The sequence below is a fragment of the Ipomoea nil genome, unplaced genomic scaffold, assembly GCF_001879475.1.
Source record: "Ipomoea nil cultivar Tokyo-kokei standard unplaced genomic scaffold, Asagao_1.1 scaffold1576, whole genome shotgun sequence".
NCBI classification, from domain to species: domain Eukaryota; kingdom Viridiplantae; phylum Streptophyta; class Magnoliopsida; order Solanales; family Convolvulaceae; genus Ipomoea; species Ipomoea nil.
Genome location: NW_017618004.1, coordinates 2,728,407 through 2,749,041, shown reverse-complemented (window position 1 = coordinate 2,749,041; position 20,635 = coordinate 2,728,407). Strand labels below are relative to the sequence as shown.

Below are 20,635 nucleotides of genomic sequence, written 5' to 3'. Positions count from 1 at the left end.
GTCACCACTAGCATTTCTTTTTATCACATATCTATCCACAGGCCCTCGGATACCTCTGTTAGAAATAGAACCATCATAAGTGATGGGTAAATATGCAAAAGGACTACCATTGGGGTCACTTGTTCGATCCAATCCACTCAGTTTGTCACCCGGTCGGTCAATTGAAGAGCCACCTAGTCAGTCCGTCACCCGGTTAGTCCGCCAGATCCACTCAGTCCATCACTCGGTCGGTCAGCTGAATAACCATCTAGTTGGTCCACCATATCCACTCGGTCTATCACTCGATCGGTCCGCCAGTCCGTAGGATCCTAGCAGAGTGTCAATCGGTCATTTACTAACAGAGTGCCACTCGGTCTGTAGAATCCCAGCGGAGCGCTACTCGGTTGCACCGCTGGTACTAAAGAGCCTAATGATGGGTATACACTTCAAGGCTATCCGTTAGGAATCACCTACTTGGTCCGTCCGGAACCACCCCGCTGGTCCATTATAACCATCAGTCCGGCTGAACTAAATCAGTTGTGACCAATCATATCGCTCATATTAGCATGCCTCATGAGATGTGAAGATGTTCTCGGATCACCTTTGGAATCGCCCCCGACGGACCATAGGATCCATTTGGAAACTCGGAAAATAAATTTCGAAAGTTATTTTCTGGATTTTGCAGTGTTTGGGTACTCAAGGAAAATGAAGTCAAACGAAATATTCATTATGGTCAACATTAAAAAAAAAAAAAAACTCAATTTGATGAAAAATGTCTTCATAATTTTTAGTTGGAAGATATTTTTCAGATTCTTTATTTTTCCTTATCTCTTTATTCTTTTTTTTTAAAGTTAATTTTCATTTTTTTTAATATCTATTGGAAGGGGAAACCCAAATGTTCAATACCACCACCACGATCACCATTACCAAACCAATCATGTCACTACTAAACCAATAACTACCACCACTACCACACCATCACCATTACCATCACCACCAACGCTACTACACAACCACCTCAACTACTAGACCACCATCACCACTATCACTGTCACCAACACCAACACCACCACTACCACCACCATTACCATTGCCACCAATATCAACACTAACAACTACCACTACCACTTATTATTATTATTATTATTATTATTATTATTATTACAAATAATATGTTATTTTTAGAAAAATGAACCAAATAGAAGAAAATGAAATTTGTTATGTTTCCAAACGGTGTCTTAAACAAATTTTAAAAACATATATTTTTTTTTTATGTTTCCAACGGTGTCTTAATAACCAAAGAAATTATAAAAACATTAAGGGCATGTTTGGTTTGCTGGAAAATGTTTTTTGTAAATTTGAAAAAAATTAATTTTTTTTTATTTGGTTCATTTAAAACATTTTCATGAGAACAAAAAAAAACATTTTTTATGGCCTCGTTGGTATTTTATTTTTCATAGAAAATAAGTATGATTATTATGCTCACAAAATCTTTTATTAATTATCATTATTATTATTATTATGTATGAGTATAATTGTTTTTATACTCATTATTTCTTACAATTCTAAACTCAACGAAACAATAGAATTAATATTTTTAATAATTTATTTTTCACCCACCAAACAATATAATTAATCTTTTTATTAATTTTTTTTCATTAAATTTCAATTTCATTTTTCTTCAAATATTTTTCACGAACCAAACCGACTTTAAATAATTTTTTTTTTTTGAAAAGAACGGGCAGTAAATAGTTGAGCGGTCTCTTCTGCTTTTTTGTGACACATTCTGCTTTTTTGATACCAGTATTTGAATGTTTCTTGAACGGATGCCACGTTGCATTTGAGGCTCACAGCCCGTCACTTTATCACGTTTCACGTGAGGCGTGCCTTTGTCCTTATCATCATGTATCAAAAATCTCATTAATGCGCTGTTTAACACTCCTAAAAACATTTTATTAATTTGTAATAATTATCTCTCATTTGCTCTCACTCTTCTGTCCCCCGAAGTCTTACCCACCCAAATCTAGGGTTTCAAATTCCAAATTCCTCCATTTTCGTCGCTTCTTGCAAGCCGCCTTGTTTCTCTCTTATGAGGTATGCTCACATTTTGGTTTATATATATCTTTCTTTTTTAAAAAAAAATCGATTATTTTGCTATTTTATATTGAATTTTATTTAAGTTTGTCCTGCCTTTAATGTCGCTTCCTTCTAAGATTTGTACCGAATTAGCTGTTATGGTAGTCAAAAAGGTTGAAACTTGCCGTTACGATTTTTGAAGCGGATTTCTGGTTTGTGGGATAAAATTTGCCGGCTTTTTTTAGGGTTTAAAGTTCGTTATTAATTTTTTTTTTTTTTTTTTAAAAACTGTTTTGACAGAGAAAAATAATCCTGGATTGTTGTTGTCCTTTATCTTTACGGCATTAGCAATAGTTTGGTCTAACTTCCTCTTACTTTGTCAGTCAAAATGTCATTGCTTTTTCAAAATTTTTGCTATTTTCAGAAAAGCATCCTAATGTCCTGTTGTTCGATATCTGTGGAAAAAATTGGCACTAAATGCAACAAGATACCACTTTTACACTGATTCTATCTTAACATTTTCCTGGGAATTTGGTACTTCAGAGTTCAGACTGTCTTTTAACAGAGCATGATATTGGAGTGGTCCCCTTGAATATGGTCTGCTCTAACTTGGGTGCATATGCTTGGCTGCAGCATGACAATGCGTGCTGTTGAGTCTATGTCTGTTTCCTTTGCTTCTCCTGATCATGGAAATTTACCGGCCACGTAGAGTTTCTAGGTCATAGCTTTGGTATATGTTTATAAAATTTCAGGGACTGCTTAGTTGTATAAAATGTTTACCTTTCATATTCGATTTTTAATTTTTTTTCAAAATTTCATTTTCCATTGGAATACTTGAAAATGTGTATTCAAAATCAATTACTTTTCAGTTTATAAAATATGAATTCGTTTCATGATTTGATTGCTTCAAAATTATTTTTTATGTCAAAATTTTTAGGGTGACTAAAAATCAAATTAAAATACAGTTCAGTTTTGGAGTAAGTGGAATTATGGATATCTAAAAGTTTTGAATGCCTAAACTTCACTATAGAATGAAATCTAAAAGTTCTGAATGACTAAAAAGTCACTATAGCATGGGATGGGCCAAAGTGATTGCACCAATAGTGGTAGAAAATTTTAAGATGAGCAATGGTGATAGTAATAGTGATAAACAAATGAAGAAGTTGTGGTTGAGGTAAATAGGTAATGGTGGTTATGAAAGCATGTTTTTGCATTTGAAAAAATGATTTCAATTTAACAAAGAAATTCTGAAAAATATCTTTATAGTGTTTTCTAAATTTTCAAATTCCTTAAACAATGTTTTCTATTTTTGAATTCAAAGAACAGTTTATTTTGAACAGAAATTATTGTTTTCCATTTACTATTTTCCAGGAAAAAACTGGAGGAATTTCTAATTAGTGAACAGAAATAATCTGTAATGTTGTTTGATCTTGTTTCCTTTGTTAATATTTTGGGGAGGAGGGGTTCTGGAGGGACCCACCATTAGCTCGGATTGTTTTAGAAGGAAAAGATGCTATCCTATATTTGGCATCCTTATAAATGTCTCATCTTATTATAAGTTGTTATTACTATTGAATCTATGGTGGAATTGTTTGAACTTGCCAAACATTTTCTTGATTTTGCCAAATACAAAGGCATTGCTTTGTATTGTAGATGCTGTTTATTATTTCAAATTTTACAAGGCTGGCTTCTTTCAACAGGGTTTATGCACTATTGGGGATTTAGAGATAAGGCAGCGATTTAATTTTACTTCTGAAAATGAACCAAGCAATTCAAGTGGATCATTCCAATACCCAACTTGCCCTCCCTATGAAGCGAAAACGGGGCCGACCAAGGAAGGATCCCAGTCTTCCTCGTATGAGAAGTGTTCAAAGACCACTGGGTGTTGATAGTGTGAAAAATAACCAAACCCCGCAAATTGAGAAAAATATTGATGTAAATGACGCCATGGTTGGTAAGGCAGTTACTGGTATTGTTGAGGCTGTGTTCGATGCCGGTTATTTGCTCAGTATTAGAATTGGGGACAGCAATACCAACTTGAGGGGCATTGTCTTTAAGCCTGGACATTATGTTCCTATAACAGCAGAAAACGATGTTGCTCCACATGTTCAGATGATACAAAGAAACGAAACCCAGATACCTGTAGAGAATCAAAAGCATGGACATAAGCGATTCAGGCAGAAACAAGTAAATCGGGCTTCAAAAGCCATGGTTGCATCCTTGACAGTAGTAGCCCCTTCAGTCCCACCGGTGGGTGCTAGAGGCACCTTGGTTCCCGTTGTACTCCAGCCTGTTAACCTGACAAATGGAGCAAGCACTAGTCAAGTGTCTTCGGATGCATCCCAAGCTGCTTTCCAAGAAAAGGATGTGCAGATGGTTAAACCCTTAGCTATGCTACCACCCGTTGGATCAACAACCATGACGAACACACATGTAGTGTTACCTTCACTAACACAAGCCGCCCAGCAAGTAGCATCAAACAATTTGCAGAATGAAAATGATTCAGTTAGTGAGAAAAGAAGAGATGTTAGCAAAGGTCCTGAGGGAATACAGCGATCCTCACTGCCATCAGAAAATTCACGTCAAGAAATTGGGGACATGAATGAGCCTCCATTGACAGAAACTTCCGAAGCTGTACAGCCCAATCCTCACAACTCTAAATCTATTTCCAAGACATTCATGAACTATGGCACTGGCAGGATGACTGAGCTTTTACAGGTAAGTAAAGTTGCACAACCCATTCTTTGTAACCCCTGTGTGCATGTTATCAATTGCTGAAAATTTTCGTTTTTGAAGGCTTTGCAGGAAAATTTGATCGAGATCCAGAAACCCGATGGTCGGGACTTGGCAGTTGGTCTGAGAAACGAGTCTAATGGAATGAAGTTTACAGAAAGTGAGGATAGACGCGGGACAGCTCTTCAATAGCTCTAGGTCCTCTTGTCCATAAATGCCATCACTTTGTATTGTATAGCAGTCAAGAGCAAGAACCCCACAGAGCTTGGGAAGTCATACTGGGTTATGGAGCAAGCTGGTTAACAATAGTTTACTGTGTTTAGGTTTTACAAATTTAGACAAACACGACTAATTTTCAAGGTTTAATTTGTTGTGTACAAGTCCTCGCAAACCCTTTTGGTTAATGACTTTCCATGTTTGACTATCCTTGGAAAGCATTGGATTTCTTTGTTTTTTTGTTTTTTTCAAACACCAGTACTGTTAATGTTCTAGCTGGAGTTTACATGAATTAATGTAATTAAGGCTCCACTTCAAAGGTACAAACATGTGGGATTGGAATGTAACTGGATATGGCAGTATTCTCCTTTAGTATATATGTAAGGGAAAAACACAATTTTGGCCCCTTAAAACATTACTTTGTGATCGATCATCATCTACATGTTCCACAAAGATCTCAACCTCCTTATTTTCTGGTATCTTACAGTTTATACCCAAGAGGTCAGCATCAATCCTTATTTTCCTTACTTTTTGGTTACTATTTGATCCATACTAAAATTAAAAAAAATATCTTTCTTATCACTAAATGTCGGTTGTTTCATCGAGGGTTTTTGACTGGAATGATCAACTTTCAAGAAATAGTGACATGTGACAATAATAATAGGAAGCTTTTAAAATTTATACAAAAATTAGGAAAAACTCATTTGGGACTTGAATTTCTTGTCAAAAATCTTGTCAGAAACGCATGCAAGTCCCAAACGAGTTTCTTCGAATTTTCAAAAATAATTTTTTATCGCTAGTCAACGTGAAATGCAAGTGCCAAGTGTTACTTGCGTCACTTGTCCGTAGAGATACGAGCGAGACACGCAAGTTTCTCGTATACTATGAAAAACACAAGTGTCACTTGCGTTTCTCTTTTGCCGGCTCCAGTTAGGAGAGACGCAAGTGGACTTGCATCTACTACTATATATATATGTGTGTGTGTATGAAGTAAGTGTTCGGAAAAAAAATTAAGAAACTATTTTTCTTCTTTAAATCACGCCAGACTGATGTGAATTTAGTAGACTGGGAGACCCACTTGCGTCTCCCCTAACCGGAGCTGGCCAAAGAGAAACGCAAGTGCTACTTGCATTTCACGTTGACCATCCACACAAAAAAATATTTTCGAAAATTTCAAAAACTCGTTTAGGACTTGTATTTCTGACCAGAAACTCAAGTCCTACGCCAGTTTTCTTAATTTTGTACAATTTTTAACAGCTTCATATTATTGTCACTATTTCTTACAAGCTGATCATTTCAGTCAAAAACCCTTTCACCAATCTTTTTAACTCCAAGGTACTGCCTTCATCACTACCATTGAATATAATTCAAGGATTCCACCCTACCATTTTTGTCATCTAAGGATTGCTACAAAGTACAAACCAACTCTCCCCAGCATAATACATCTTGATAATATATTCAGCTGCATCATATCCTCATCTGTTACAAGTTTGGGGTGTTTTTATAACAAGTAATCACACAAAAAGAAGAGTTGTGGTCCACTTTTTTTTTGAATGAATCAAAATATGTCACAGATAATAAAAAATGAAGTAAAAGGTGGAAGAATGTATTACTCTAATTTCTTTTATTTATTTATAACAAGAATCATGTGTTTTTTGGGTTAAGCAAAGTTTTGTACAGTTGTACATCAGTACATGCACCTGAGAGTTTGAGAATTTATTATCAACGTGTGCATAGATTCAGAATTACATTATAGAGAAAGAGGGAGATAAGGAAATGTTATTATATACTGTGTAATATATATGGTGGAATATGAGCTGCGGATTCTTGGTCAACGATGTTAGACTAAAATATCACATGCATCAAAGAATATGTGATTATAGGATCGACTAACCTCCCGCCATAGTTTCTGTTACGGTTGAGCGATCCGCACTGCTGCAGAGATAATGAGTATTTTGTCTCTCACTTTACTCAGCTCTCTCTAGATGGTGTATGAGGTATGTAATGTGAGCAGTGAGAGGACTAGTGACCTTATATAACCACTGGCCATCATTGTGGTTGATTGTCTTTAGGTCTCCTAAACCCTAACCAGACTCCTAATCATAATGGTAGTCTATTAGGTTATTAGTGTTGCACCATATATCAAATACTGAATATTATCATAACTTATCCTAATGTTATAATAATAGTAACGGATAAACGTTACAAACGAGTCTCGGGTTTGAGGATGCATGTGTGGAGGAAGATAAAAAGTTTTGGCCTTTTTATTTTATGTATGTATGTATGAGTATTTATCATTAAGCTATCATTATCTCTTAAATATTTTCTCACTCTCAAAAATAGATATATCATTAAATTTATGATTCATTCACTATTTTCTTTAATCATTGCAATACTATCTCATTTTTAAAGATAAGCCCAACCCCACATCACTTCACAATACAATAAAATAACAAAATAATAATTAAATTTAAAAAAAAAAGTATAAAAAGCTAATATTGTCGCATGTTGTCATGTGGCAACCTTGAAAAATGAGGTTAAACTATCTTTATTTCTGTAAAACTCTCTCACTTTAAAAAAATGGATCTCATTTCTACATTATCAAATTTATAATTTCTCCACTATTTTCTCTTCATCCCTGCAATATTCTCTGACTTTCAAATTATATTATTATTATAAATATAATAACAAAATAATAATAAAATAATTGATTTAAAAAAAAAAAAGTAATGACGCGGCAACTTTTGCTTCAAAATGGCAGCAAAAGCTGCTATTAGTAAACTTGTAAAAGTAGTCAGTTTGCTAGGCATGGTAAATTTAAAACAAAAAAAAAAAACAATGTTTAAAAAAAAAAAATTCACATCATATTGCAAGTCTAAGGGGGGGGGGGGGGTGTATTCAATTATGACTTTTGTAGAGTTTTAAAGACTTTTAAAATGATAGATTTTAATAAACTTTGATTGACTTTCATAGAGTCCTTTAAAACTTTTTATAAAATTTTATAAGACTATAAAAGTCTATATAAAAAACATTCATAAACTTTTATCAACTTTTTTATTTTAAAAAGTCTAAAAAAGTCATTGAAATTCTAAATTGAATACATCTTTACAAACTTTCAATGATTTTGATTCTTATCATTTATAATTTTCTTACAAAACATTTATAATATATCATAAAATTCTTCTTATTATATAGTTCTTCACCCACATCAACATTCTCAAGATTATTATTTTTCTCCCTAGTATGCTGAGACTTATATGCTAATTACTTATTCTTCAAAAAAAAATGTTAATTACTTATATATATTATTAATAAATATCAACCAAAAAAAAAACTATTTCATTAGAAAGTCATAACAATATTAAAAAATAAAATTTATAATAAAAGAATTGATCAAATAGAATATTTAAAAATATAATTACAAGTTCCATAAAATAAAAAAATAAAAATCTAATATTAATTTACAATAGCAATTTGAGATTGCGAATAGCAACAAGGTGCTATTGTTTGCAATCCCAAATTGTTATGGCGAACAGTAGTTCGCTATTCGTAGTAACCTGTTGTTAAAAAAAGAAAAATATATATTACGAATATAAGCATAAAAAGAATAAAAAAACAAAATATATAAGTATTTATATGAATATTATGAAACATATACTAAAATTTGACAATGAAAATTTTGCTTTGTTCATGTATTTAGAGGGAATTAGAGAAAGTTAGGGATAAAAAATTCATAGAAAAAATAAAAATCAATATAAACAAGCAATAGTGAAGTAAAAATAATATTATTTCAAATTTTTAGATGAAGATTGTAAAGTTTCGGAGAGAGAAAAATTAGTAGAGTTTAGGTATGAGGAAAATATAGGATAATGTATAAAAAAATAATTTTATTGAATTTAGATAGATTTATAAAGTTTAAATAGAGAGAACAAAAATAGAGTTTTAATAGACAGAGAAAACATTCAAAGTTGTAAGAAAGAAAATTTTGAAATCTTGGGGTTGATGGTTGGATTTCAACTCTTTATATTTGAGAAGGAAAAGTCTACAAAAGTCTTAAAATTAAAAAGTTTACAAAAATTCATAACTTTTTGAATACTACATGACTTTTAAAGACTCTTTAAAAGTCTTAATCGAATATCATACGACTTTTAAAGACTCTTTAAAAATCTTGATTGAATACCGCCTGACTTTTAAAAACTCTCTAAAAATTTGAATTGAATACCTCCAAACTTTTAAAGTTCATAAAAGTATTTAAAACTCTATGAAAGTCATGATCGAATACACCCCCTAATATTGGCTGGGTTTGAAGACCACTTTAGCCTTAAAATTTGGTTTGTTCCTGATTTGATTTTGATTTCAAATCAATAATTCTCCGTTTGATATTGTGAATTGAGGATTCGAGTTTTAAGTGTCATTTTTATAAAAGAATTAATTGTTATATTTTTGGAGTGTTAAATTCACTATTCAATCTTCATCGATCACCACTGATCAATGGACTCGAACTCCCTAGGAATCGAATCCTACGCTACCACTGAAGCAAAGTTTATAAGATAATCCTTGAACCACTGAAGCAAGTCTAGTGAGCCAGTTTAAGACTTCAAGTTTTATTAAATTTATAGTGTGAATAAATAAGAGTTAATTAGCTCTACGTCATGGTGCAACAAATCTTTTGGTTGGGTCATAGAGAAGGGTCTAAGAAATGTTCGCATCGAAATGGATTGTCAGATCTTCGTTCGAGTCTTGACAGATAGCTCTATTTCTTGTTTGTATATTGGTATTGTTATGAGCAATTATCTGAACCTATTGAATTATGTTGTACATAATTCTATCATTTTTATTAGTAGGTCAACAAACTAAAGTGGTCCATTAGTATGAGAATCTGAACGACTGAACCTGCGTGTATTCAATAGCTTGTCGTTTAATAATATTCACTCTTTCATTTCAAAAAATAGCTTGTCGTTTAATAATATTTGAATTAATACCCATGGTCATCAATTATGGTAATTCTTTTCGATTTGGTTCTAAATGACTGTTGTGATCCAATGTAGTCCTAGACTTGTGTATTTTTTGGTCAATATAGTCATCTGTTTGTTATTCCGTCTATTTAATGTTAAATAGAGGGACCATTTATAATTGCAATATTTGTTTCTCATTTACCCATAGACTAGCTAGGGTTGCAGGCTCTCAACCTGATTCTCGCTCATGGCCTTGTGGGACATCCCCATTTCCCCCCACCCCCACCCCCAATTGTATCCATGATTTACGGGGCGTTTGGTTGGAAGGAAGGAATTAGGGGGAAAGGAATTGTAATTCGGTGAGAAAAGAAAAAAGTGGGAATAAAGTAGGAATTCAAATTACGTTGTTTGGTAGGAAAAATATAATTATTGGAATTAAGAAGGAAATAAGTGGTATAAACACTAAAATACCCTTATGTAATAATAATAGTAAGGGAGAAGTGTTAAATAAGCTCATGTACTATTGTCAAAGTGCTCAATTCCCACCATGAACTAAATTAAACGCTGATTAACCACACTTACCTACTAGATTTGTTCAATTAACTTTTTTTTTTTTTTTTTTTTGTAGGTAATTGACTTTTTTTTTTTTTTTTTTTGCAGGTTACCAATTCAATTATTAAAAAATAATTTCAAAATAATTTAAAAATTATTTAAAAAAAAAAAAAGAATACAGCCACCGGCTGTCCGGCACGGACAGTCGGTGGCTGTATTTTTTTAAAATATATTTTATTTATTTATTTATTTTAATAATTAAATAGGTAACCTGTTATTAACTTGTAAAAAAAGTTAATTGAACAAATTTAACTCGTAGATGGACCTATTTGACACTTAATTTAGTTTGTGGTGGAAATTGAGCACTTCGCAGAAGTAGATGGGCCTATTTAACACTTGTGCCTAATAGTAATAACAACCAAGGGTAGTAATGTCATTTCATATGTTTTTCCTTTCTCAAATTCATTGAATTGCAATTCAACAAAAGACGAAAATTGCAATTCCACTCCAACCAAACAATGTAGTTGAGGCATCTATTGCCATTCAATTATAGTTAAATAGTTAAATTACAGTGAACCAACACCGGGTTACTTCCTATTTCAGTTTAATGCAATAGTTAACTTTTTGCTTTCAGAAAGAAAAGAAAGAAGATTCTCCAACAACGAAATAGGCCACGAATTTTGCATAATTCGATTAAAATAGAAATTGCTTTTTTGACAGAATAAAATGGGCCTCTTGTAGTGGCCCAGTCCAAATATTCTCACCCTTTTAATGAGACCCGACTCCAAGATCCGTTTTCCTCTCTCTTCTTTATCGCGACGCGAGCGTTACGAGTTGGTGTTCTCTATCTACTCGACGCTCTCCCTCTATCAACCCTAGGGTTCAACCCAATTTTCGATTCCGTCGCGAAGATGATGCAACCAGGCAGCATGGTCCCGCCACCAACGGCTCCGATGTCTTCAGATCCGTCGCAGCAGGCTCCCCCGCCGCAGTACCAACAGCCACCGCAGCAGTGGATGATGCAGGCGCAGCAGCAGCCGCCGATGCAGCCACAGCCTCCCGCCGCCTGGGCCCATCAGCAGCCGCCGACGATGTCGCATGCCATGCCTGTTCCTTATCAAACTCAGCAGCCGCAACAGTATGCCGGCGCCTACACCGCCGCCGCTCCCGCGGCTTCTTCTAGCCCCAACGAAGTTAAGTCTCTTTGGATTGGGGACTTGCAGTATTGGATGGATGAGAGTTATATCAACGGCTGCTTCGCTCATACTGGAGAGGTGCGTTGATGTTTTCAGCTTGCTCGATTTTGCTTAATGTTTTCCGCTAGTTCTAAAAGATGATTATTACCTGTTATTTGTTCAATATCAATGTTTTATTTAACATTATTAAAGTCTCGAATTATTAGATAATTTTGCTTCTTGGTCTCAATTCTCAAATAAATCTTTAAAGAACATTTTAGCCAAATAAGTTCCGATAATATCAATTAAGGGCGGTCAAAAATATATGTTCTTAACTAACTAATGCGGACTACGGAGTATGTAATTGGATTGCATAAAAATATGTGGTGTTTTAAAATGAAGATTTGTGCAAAATCTTGGAGCTAATAATATTCTCTCTGATAATCAACCGGCTTCTGGTTTCAGGTTGCTTCTATAAAGGTCATTCGTAACAAATTCACCGCACAATCTGAGGGTTATGGCTTCATTGAGTTCAGGTCTCATGCAGCTGCTGAGACCGTATTACAAACATATAATGGTACTCTGATGCCAAACACAGACCAGAATTTCCGGCTGAATTGGGCAACTCTTGGAGCTGGTGAGAGAAGGGATAACACACCTGACCATACAATTTTTGTTGGAGATTTGGCTGCTGATGTGACGGATTACTTACTGCAAGAAACATTTAAGGCTGTGTACTCATCAGTGAAAGGTGCTAAAGTTGTCACTGATAAGAACACTGGACGCTCCAAGGGTTATGGGTTTGTCAAATTTGGGGATGAGAGTGAACAAGTGCGAGCTCTCACTGAAATGAATGGAGTGCTATGCTCTACCAGGCCCATGAGAGTTGGGCCTGCTGCTAATAAGCAAACTGTTGGTACACAGCAGAAAGGTAGGTTCTTTGATTCCTTTGTCATTTGCTTTTAGTATGCTTGATGCTATATCAGAAAAATATCAGCTGTTCCTCCTCTTTGTTTATGCTTTCATCTTTTTGTTGTATAGCAGTTTGCTCATTGTTCTGTGTGTTCTGATAATGACTAAATTGGTACTTGTTGAAGTGATGACTTCCTTCTTGACGTGGTTCTGAGTTTATTTATGGCGCTTTAAGTTGATTGCTCTTTCAGTCATGCACTTGAAGATACACAGCATTTACAAAGTCATTTCTTTCCGTTCTTACCTTTGTAAACTTGGCCAACTTAAATTATCTCTAAACTTGCTCAAACTTATAAAAGTCATGTTGTCTCGAAGCAGGAAACAGAGAGGCTCTCGTATATGGGGGCCTGGAACTGATTTCAGCTGAAATGATTACCATTTAGTGCGTGGCCTCACTTTAGGTCAGTTAATTTGTTTATGCAGTAAGCTTCGTTCAATTTCTCGTGGCATTTCGTATGCTACATTAAGTTACTTTCCTGTTCCTTTGGATATACAAGCCCGAATAAATTTATTTTCAGAGTTATCAAGAATTAAATTTCCTTCTGTTTCTTTTCCAGTTCATATAAATCCTTAAGTAGCCCTTTTTTCTTTTTTATCACATCTGGAGCAGTTCTTTCTCTCCTGTTAAATATTGCTGCAGCAACCTGTTCATTTTACCACTTTTATCTTCTTCTTTTTTTTAAGTAAAAATATTTTGTGGCATCATAAGACAGTGTTTCCAAGTTTCAGCTTATTGGTCCTGTTAATTGTGCTTTTTAGATCAGTGAGATAAAGGTGAACAACATTTCAGATGAAATAAATTGAGCACTGGTGACTGGGTATGTCAGGTTGTGTACCCTCTGTACACTTCAAATGAGATAATGGTGATTCATTAGCTAGAAGACATTTAGAAACTTGGTTTAAAATTTTAGGCCATGTATGTAATATGCATGAGCATGAGCTTTTCTGATGTGGCCTATGATCCGAACTTGATAATAGTATGTGTCCTTTTTGTGTCATCTTTGATATGCAAAAAGGGCTGGATTGACTTATGGAAACTGCATATAAAATAGAATGCATAATTTTCGTGATTCTGTACATGCCAAGCAAAAGGACATGGATTAGGTTCCGTTTTCTGATGAAATTTGCCCCCTACTTCCATCACCTCTTTCGGGTTGGGACATTTATAAGGTTTATTGTTGCTATGCTGTTCCACTGCAATTCTCTTTCTTTAGTTAAAAGTTATTGGTGCTTCACTGTTCTCCTGTAATTTTTGTCATTTAATTCAACTTAATTGTTTCGTGATCTCATTTTTTCAATCTTTGGTGCTTGATTATTGCACATTCTGACTATACTACTTCTGATGCCTGCAAATTTTTGGAGTTATTGGTTGCTGAAAATACAATTGGTAGTGCTGTTGTGGCATTGCCTGCTTGTTAGTATTTCCATTTTTGTGTGTAATGTGGTTTTACTTTTTAAATTTCTATCAAGAAATTTGGTCCTGCAGAAAAAGGTATTTCTGTGTTATTTCTGTTTACCTCACCCGGGAATTGCATCTTCACTCATTTGTTCATTTCAGCAGCTACATATCAAAATCCTCAAGCAAGTCAAGGCGAGAGTGACCCTAATAATACGACAGTGGGTAGTTTGTCTTAGTGTTTGTTTTTTGCTTTTTTTATGTACACTGTTTAAATCACATTCCAATGCACAGATATTTGTTGGTGGGCTGGATCCCAATGTTACTGAGGAGCATTTAAGGCAAGTGTTTTCCCCGTATGGAGAGCTGGTTCATATAAAAATAGTTGCAGGAAAGCGTTGTGGCTTTGTTCAATTTGCTACCAGGTGACACAGTGCTGCATCTAAGATCACTTCTGCAATTTCTTTTAATGAGCCTGTACCTTATTTGTTTCTTGTGTGTGTTGCCTAGGGCTTCTGCAGAGCAGGCTCTATCAAATTTGCAGGGTACACAGTTAGGAGAACAGAACATTCGGCTTTCATGGGGACGCAGCCCTTCCAACAAACAGGTCAATTCCTGTCATGTCTTTAGTGAATTATTATTTTTGTTTTGTTTTGTTTTTTTTTTTAAAAATTTTTTAATCTTTTGTTTTTAAAAATTTGACTTTGTTTTTGATGCAGTCATCAGAGCAACCAAAATGGGGTGGTGGTGGTGGTTCCTATTATGGATATGCACAAGGGTATGAGGCTTATGGATATGCTCCACCTGCTCAAGACCCTAATATGTACTATGGAAGTTATCCTGGATATACAAACTATCAACAGCCACATCAGGTATGATGTAGTTCTCTGAAGAATTTGCGGAGTGCTTAAGGGTGAGAGAAACTCTGGTCAAAGTTTCATATATTTTTGTATAGCATGCATTGATTTCTTATATTTCTCTTGTTCTAGATGAAATAATAATATTCACCCCCATATTAGGTTTTGAGTGATTTGTTTATTTTCTCATTAGTACGTTACTTGGAAGCAGCAAATACAACCTAATTAAAAGCTATTTGTTATGTCACATTTGCAGTGATATGTTGCTAATGATCAACGAGGCTGGTGAACTGGTGTATAACAAGCTATGCTGATTGCTGATATTCCCAGTTAGTGATACTGGCCACACAATGAATGCCTGGCATGCACCCTTGTTTTCTTACCTTATGTTTTGTTTTGTTTTTTTTTTCTTTTTTTTTCCCTTTTTTTTTTAATTGTTGAATTTGAGGACTTGAGTTAAGACTGTGTTTGTGTAATACTCTTGAGCAATTCACCTATAGTGTTTATGAGTTGTGTCGTTATGTTTGTATTGTCATTTGCCTCCGCCTTTGGTTTGAATAACTGTTCATTTTTGTTGTTTTGTCACTCATTTAGGCTTTAACTTTTATGGCCATTTGGTTTGTAGAAAATAAGTTTTTGGGAGAGATTTTATTCATCGAATTTGAGAAATAAACAGATTATTCTTTGTTGAGTGACTCTCCAATGACTCTGTGAGATCATATCTGTGAGAAGGGTTAGGTTAAGATGGAAATGTGGGTTGGATTAAGATTGAAATATAATACAGAAGAGGAGTAGCTGCTGAGTACATGGCTGCAAGAATATAGAAGAGTAGCTGCTGAGCAGGAAAAGAAAAAAAACATTTGCCTGAGTTTAATTTTGACTCGGTCATGTTAGGTGTTCAACTTGGGCAAGTTAGGTGCCCAATTTAGTGTCAAGTTGGTCAGCTGGCTAAAAGTCTCATCGGTGTAGGGTTGAAATCGCCTTTGCTTAGTGCACCTAGTGCTAGGTTGATTTTTACAATATTGCTAATTAGAAAGTCTCTTATAAGAGAAAGTGTAATACATTAAAAAAATGTACTCTCTCAGTCTAAGACAATGAAGAAAAACTCTCTCTTTACATTTTTACGCTCAAACACCTTGACAACTTAACACTTTCACATCTCATCTATACATTCTATACATTTCTTCATCTTTTTCAGTAAATAATTTCTTTAATTTCATATATAGAATATTGATACTACTCTATTTAGCAGAATACACAAACTGGGAGTACAAGAATACAAAGTGATACTTGCATCTTCAAGTCTAGTGAACACACTTTGCATTTTCCATAACTAAGGCTCAAATGTTTGGAGTGAAATTGTAATTATAAGTAGTGATTTAGTGTTCAATATAGATACATCATTTCTAGGGCACAAATTTTCATGTCCATCATTGAATTTTATGTATTTTTTATTGCAGATCAACTCAAAAATAATTCATCTAAAAAAAAAAAACTTCCAACAATTCATATATTGATCGATGTCATATGCATTTTTTGTTAATTTAATTAGCAAACAAACAAAAACAAAAGATGAAAAATAGAAAGGGAGATGGAGAGCTTGCAACTCAGTAAACCAAAAAAAAAAAGTATTTAGATAGAGAGAGAGGGGGAGAATATCAGAATAATGAAGAAAATATAAGATTAAAAATGGGGGATGAACATGGGAGGTGGGAATTAAACACATAGTGCTTCTTTCAACAAAAAAAAAAAAATAAATACATAATACTTAATAAAAACCTTTAAAGGGCAAAGTAGGAAAAATAAAAATATAAGGATGTTACTTTTGAAAAGTGGATAATATTTTAGGGCGAATTAAAAATTAATGTAAGACATATAATGTGACGGGTGTAAAAATATAAAAGTATTACATTTTTTTAAGAAATATTACACATTCCCTTATGATGCATATAAGCAAGGTTGAAAAAATCGTTTTTCTTGAATGCTATTACACTTTTTCTTATGACCTTCCACATAGAAGATGTCATTATATGCCATCTGAACACAAGTTGCTTGGCAACTATTTAATACTTTAATAGTTAGTACTAAAATATTAAATATTAATCTAAAAAATATCAAGAGTTTAAGCAATTTAGAGTTATTTCGCTCAAAACGATATCGTCCGAGTGAAAAAAAAAAACAGTAGTTAATCGGGCGACTAGGCAGTAAGCTCCAAAGCTACGTTTAGTCAGCTGACCGCCTAGATCACTAATTATGGTGATACACTAAATGCTCGACTGGTATCTAGGCAGGATTTTTGCAACATTGCATATAAGGCATATTAGTAAATGAATATTTAAAGGATGAGGTGAGCACACATGAATTGCAAATTGCGTTCAAACAATTGTCCGTACAAGACTACAAGGTATGATTGATTGAACGAAAATACGGTTACAAATGTTACGATATTCTGGTACGACCACGTAAGAAAACCCAACGGAATGACGACTTCCATACAGCTCTGATGCAACCTTCGAATTTGATTGCAGAAACCGTTCCATTTCCGGCCAACAGAATACTATCATATCCTTGGATGCCGTCCGTATATACGTTCACGCCAATACGATAACCTAACCTTGGATGCCGTGTATAGTGTATATGTTCATGCGCTGCGCATATACTGTATATATCTATATATAATCACGCTTTCATGCTTTTCCTCATCTTCACTCCGCCATGGATCACCGGCTGAAGAATGTATTGCCACTACTTTTCGTGGCGGTTTCTTTGTTCGCCGCCTCCGTTACGACGGCTGATTACATCAGGCCTCCGCCCCGCAAAGCATTGATTTTAACTAGGGATCCATCTACTCAACCTCACCAGGTAAGTAAGATATTGGAAAAGAAAACAAAAAAAAAAAATTGAAGAAAAAGGAAAACGAGATTATCTTTCTGTTGATTTCGTAATTTTTTATTTTTATTTTTTCTGTTGGAGTGGAAGTATTTCCGTCAATTTTGGAAATTAATGCCGGAGAAATTTCAGGGAGGAAACCGGGTCAATTCAAACCCTAAGAATTTTATTTAAGCTACAAAAAACAGTACGTAGGTGACTATGACTTTCATTTTTTGTAATTTTTTGAACTGAGTAAATCCATTTTTAACATATTTGAATCCGGTGAAGCTGGGAACATATCGTCATTTATGGACTCTGAAGTTTGTATTTTCTGGATAGATTTTCATACTTTTGAATTTGGGGGCAAAATATCAATTTTGAAAATGAATTGGGGATTGGTGTTTTCAAGTTTAGAAAATGACTTCAGGTTCATATATCCTTATTATTGATTCTGAAGTTTGTATTTTCTGGATTCATAATTTTGAATTTTGGGGGCAAAATATCAGTTTTGAAAATGATTTGGAGATTGGTGTTTTGAAGTTTTGAAAATGACTGCAGGTTCACATATCCTTAGCCGGGGATAAACATATACGAGTATCCTGGATGACTAGTGATAAATCAGCGCCTTCTCGTGTGGAATATGGCACATCGCCAGGAAACTACACCTCAGTAGCTGAAGGAGGAGAAATTACAAGTTATAGCTATCTAGTATACAAATCAGGGATTATCCACCATTCTGTGATTGGACCGCTGGCCGATGATACTGTGTATTTCTATCGATGCGGGGGGAAATATCCCGAGTTTCAGCTCAAGACTCCCCCTTCCAAGTTCCCAATTACTTTCGTTGTGGCAGGTGATTTGGGGCAGACTGAATGGACTAAGTCAACTTTAGGCCACATACAGCAATGTAAATATGATGTTCTTTTGCTCCCTGGAGACCTTTCATACGCTGATTACGTTCAAAGCCATTGGGACACCTTTGGTATGCTGGTGCAGCCGCTTGCAAGTGCTAGGCCATGGATGGTGACACACGGAAACCATGAAATTGAAAAGATTCCATTAGTTAAAGAATGGTTTCTGTCTTATAACACGAGGTGGAAGATGCCCTTTTCGGAGAGTGGATCCAATTCAAACCTGTATTACTCATTTGATGTGACAGGGGTTCACATTGTGATGCTTAGCTCTTATGCTGATCACGGTGAGCAATCTGATCAATATCGTTGGGCGAAGGTTAGTTGAGCACTTGAGCTCTCAATTGTTTTCAAATAACTAGTAGTAACGCTCTTTTGTGATCATTAATGTTTTTTTATTTAAACTTTAGGCTAATTTTCTTAAAGTAGATCGCAAAAAGACACCGTGGTTGGTTGTGATATTCCACGTGCCATGGTATAGTAGTAATAAGGCCCATCAAGGGGAAGGTAATGCCATGAAGGAAGCCATGGAACCTTTGCTTTATGGTGCTCATGTAGACATTGTGTTTACTGGCCATGTGCATGCTTATGAGCGCTCGGTATGCCTCTGTCTCATCTTCTTCTTCTCGTTCTGATTATTATAGGATTTCATCCTAATTGATTTTCATTGCACAACCAGAAACATGTTTACAAAGGCAAAATTGATCACTGTGGTCCTATCCATATAACCATAGGCGATGGAGGAAACCGAGAAGGTTTAGCAACCAGGTGAGTATTCTGTATGGTTGTAAGCTTGATTTTGTGGTTTTGCTGATATGCAATAATTTCATGGGGATAACTAACTTGAATAAAAAGGTTTTTTCCTCGGACTTACAACTCAATCCATTGAAACTAGGATTTGCCCCTTTCTTGAAGCATTGTGTGCATCATGTTTACGAGTTTTACCTTCTGGCCTTCTCTGTTCTTTATATCAACCATAGTATTTGCAGAACATTTAAACACGAGTTTCAAATTTATAATGCCTCGAGAAACTATGGCAGGTACAGTGAACCCCAACCAGAATGGTCTGCGTTCCGCCAAGCAAGCTTTGGTCATGGTGAGTTCGAGGTTGTCAATTCAACTCATGCATATTGGAGTTGGCATCGGAATAATGACGACGAATCAGTGCAATCTGATGATGCTTGGATTACCTCAACCTCATGGAGTGATCCAACATGCAATGTCAGAAACAGCAATGAGAGAAGGAAAATCCTGATGGCCCCTTAATGTCAAAGTTGCTGGTCAACCTAGATGTACTTTTATATGTATATACACATAGTAGAATGGCTGAATTAGACAATTGTTGTATGTGTGCATTGTTCTCTTGGTCAAGTTCTTGTGTTTGTGGTTAAGTGGTAGTAATTTTTGACTTTATCTTAGTATGTTAAAAGAGTGATTTTTAATCACTTCATCTCTAGGTTGTTAAAAACATGTATTCTATTTATTACCCATATGGTACAATGTATCAAATGTAGTTTGAATGTTCATCATTATAACTTTTATGGTAAGTTAAACTTGAAACTTTGTGATTATCAAGATAACAACTCGATCAACTTTGTTAGTGGGGACAATCACTCTTATTTAGTATGTTGACTTGCTAATCACAATGTTACAAGTTCGAAATAATGGAGTTACGAGAATCAGTTAGAGTCACAAGATGAGATTTATTCAGATATCACTTCGAGTAATAGTCGTGGGTTTTTTTCGACCGTAGTCATTAAAAAAAATTGAAACCTATGTCGAAAGGATTAAGTTGCGAGAAGGAATTATCAAAACTAAAAACGAATAAGGTTCAAATTGGCCACTGAACGTAACTTGAAAATGCAATTAGGCCACTGAAGGAAAAAAAAAAAAAAAAAAAAAAGGTGCAATTAAACCACGAACACTCTAAAAACGTGCAATT

At 34.8% G+C, this 20,635-nt stretch overlaps 3 protein-coding genes across 7 annotated transcripts; all 3 read left to right on the top strand.

Annotated features, from left to right (window-relative positions):
* Positions 1–1,922: 1,922 nt before the first annotated feature.
* Positions 1,923–5,398, top strand: LOC109190478. Of its 2 annotated transcripts, XM_019340962.1 has the most exons (4): positions 1,923–2,073; positions 3,756–4,497; positions 4,549–4,773; positions 4,852–5,398. In XM_019340962.1, the coding sequence occupies exons 2-4, from the start codon at positions 3,814–3,816 to the stop codon at positions 4,978–4,980; spliced, it is 1,038 nt and encodes a 345-aa protein (XP_019196507.1). In that variant the 5' UTR covers positions 1,923–2,073; positions 3,756–3,813; the 3' UTR covers positions 4,981–5,398. The 2 variants fall into 2 exon arrangements, with proteins under 2 accessions (XP_019196507.1, XP_019196506.1); XM_019340961.1 differs by having other exon boundaries at positions 3,756–4,773.
* A 5,905-nt stretch (positions 5,399–11,303) lies between these two features.
* LOC109190476 (polyadenylate-binding protein RBP45-like) lies at positions 11,304–15,440 on the top strand. Of its 4 annotated transcripts, none has more exons than XM_019340959.1 (7): positions 11,304–11,785; positions 12,152–12,617; positions 14,220–14,275; positions 14,349–14,479; positions 14,565–14,661; positions 14,774–14,967; positions 15,168–15,440. In XM_019340959.1, exons 1-6 carry the CDS (start codon positions 11,423–11,425, stop codon positions 14,930–14,932), a joined length of 1,272 nt encoding a protein of 423 aa, XP_019196504.1. In that variant the 5' UTR covers positions 11,304–11,422; the 3' UTR covers positions 14,933–14,967; positions 15,168–15,440. The 4 variants fall into 4 exon arrangements, with proteins under 4 accessions (XP_019196504.1, XP_019196502.1, XP_019196505.1 ...); XM_019340957.1 differs by having other exon boundaries at positions 14,217–14,275; XM_019340958.1 differs by having other exon boundaries at positions 11,305–11,785; positions 14,217–14,275; positions 14,774–14,926.
* A 2,084-nt stretch (positions 15,441–17,524) lies between these two features.
* On the top strand, positions 17,525–20,217 carry LOC109190475 (purple acid phosphatase 18). The gene is made up of 5 exons (XM_019340956.1): positions 17,525–17,773; positions 18,341–19,012; positions 19,104–19,292; positions 19,373–19,461; positions 19,734–20,217. The coding sequence occupies exons 1-5, from the start codon at positions 17,627–17,629 to the stop codon at positions 19,957–19,959; spliced, it is 1,323 nt and encodes a 440-aa protein (XP_019196501.1). The 5' UTR covers positions 17,525–17,626; the 3' UTR covers positions 19,960–20,217.
* The last annotated feature ends 418 nt before the right edge of the window (positions 20,218–20,635 follow it).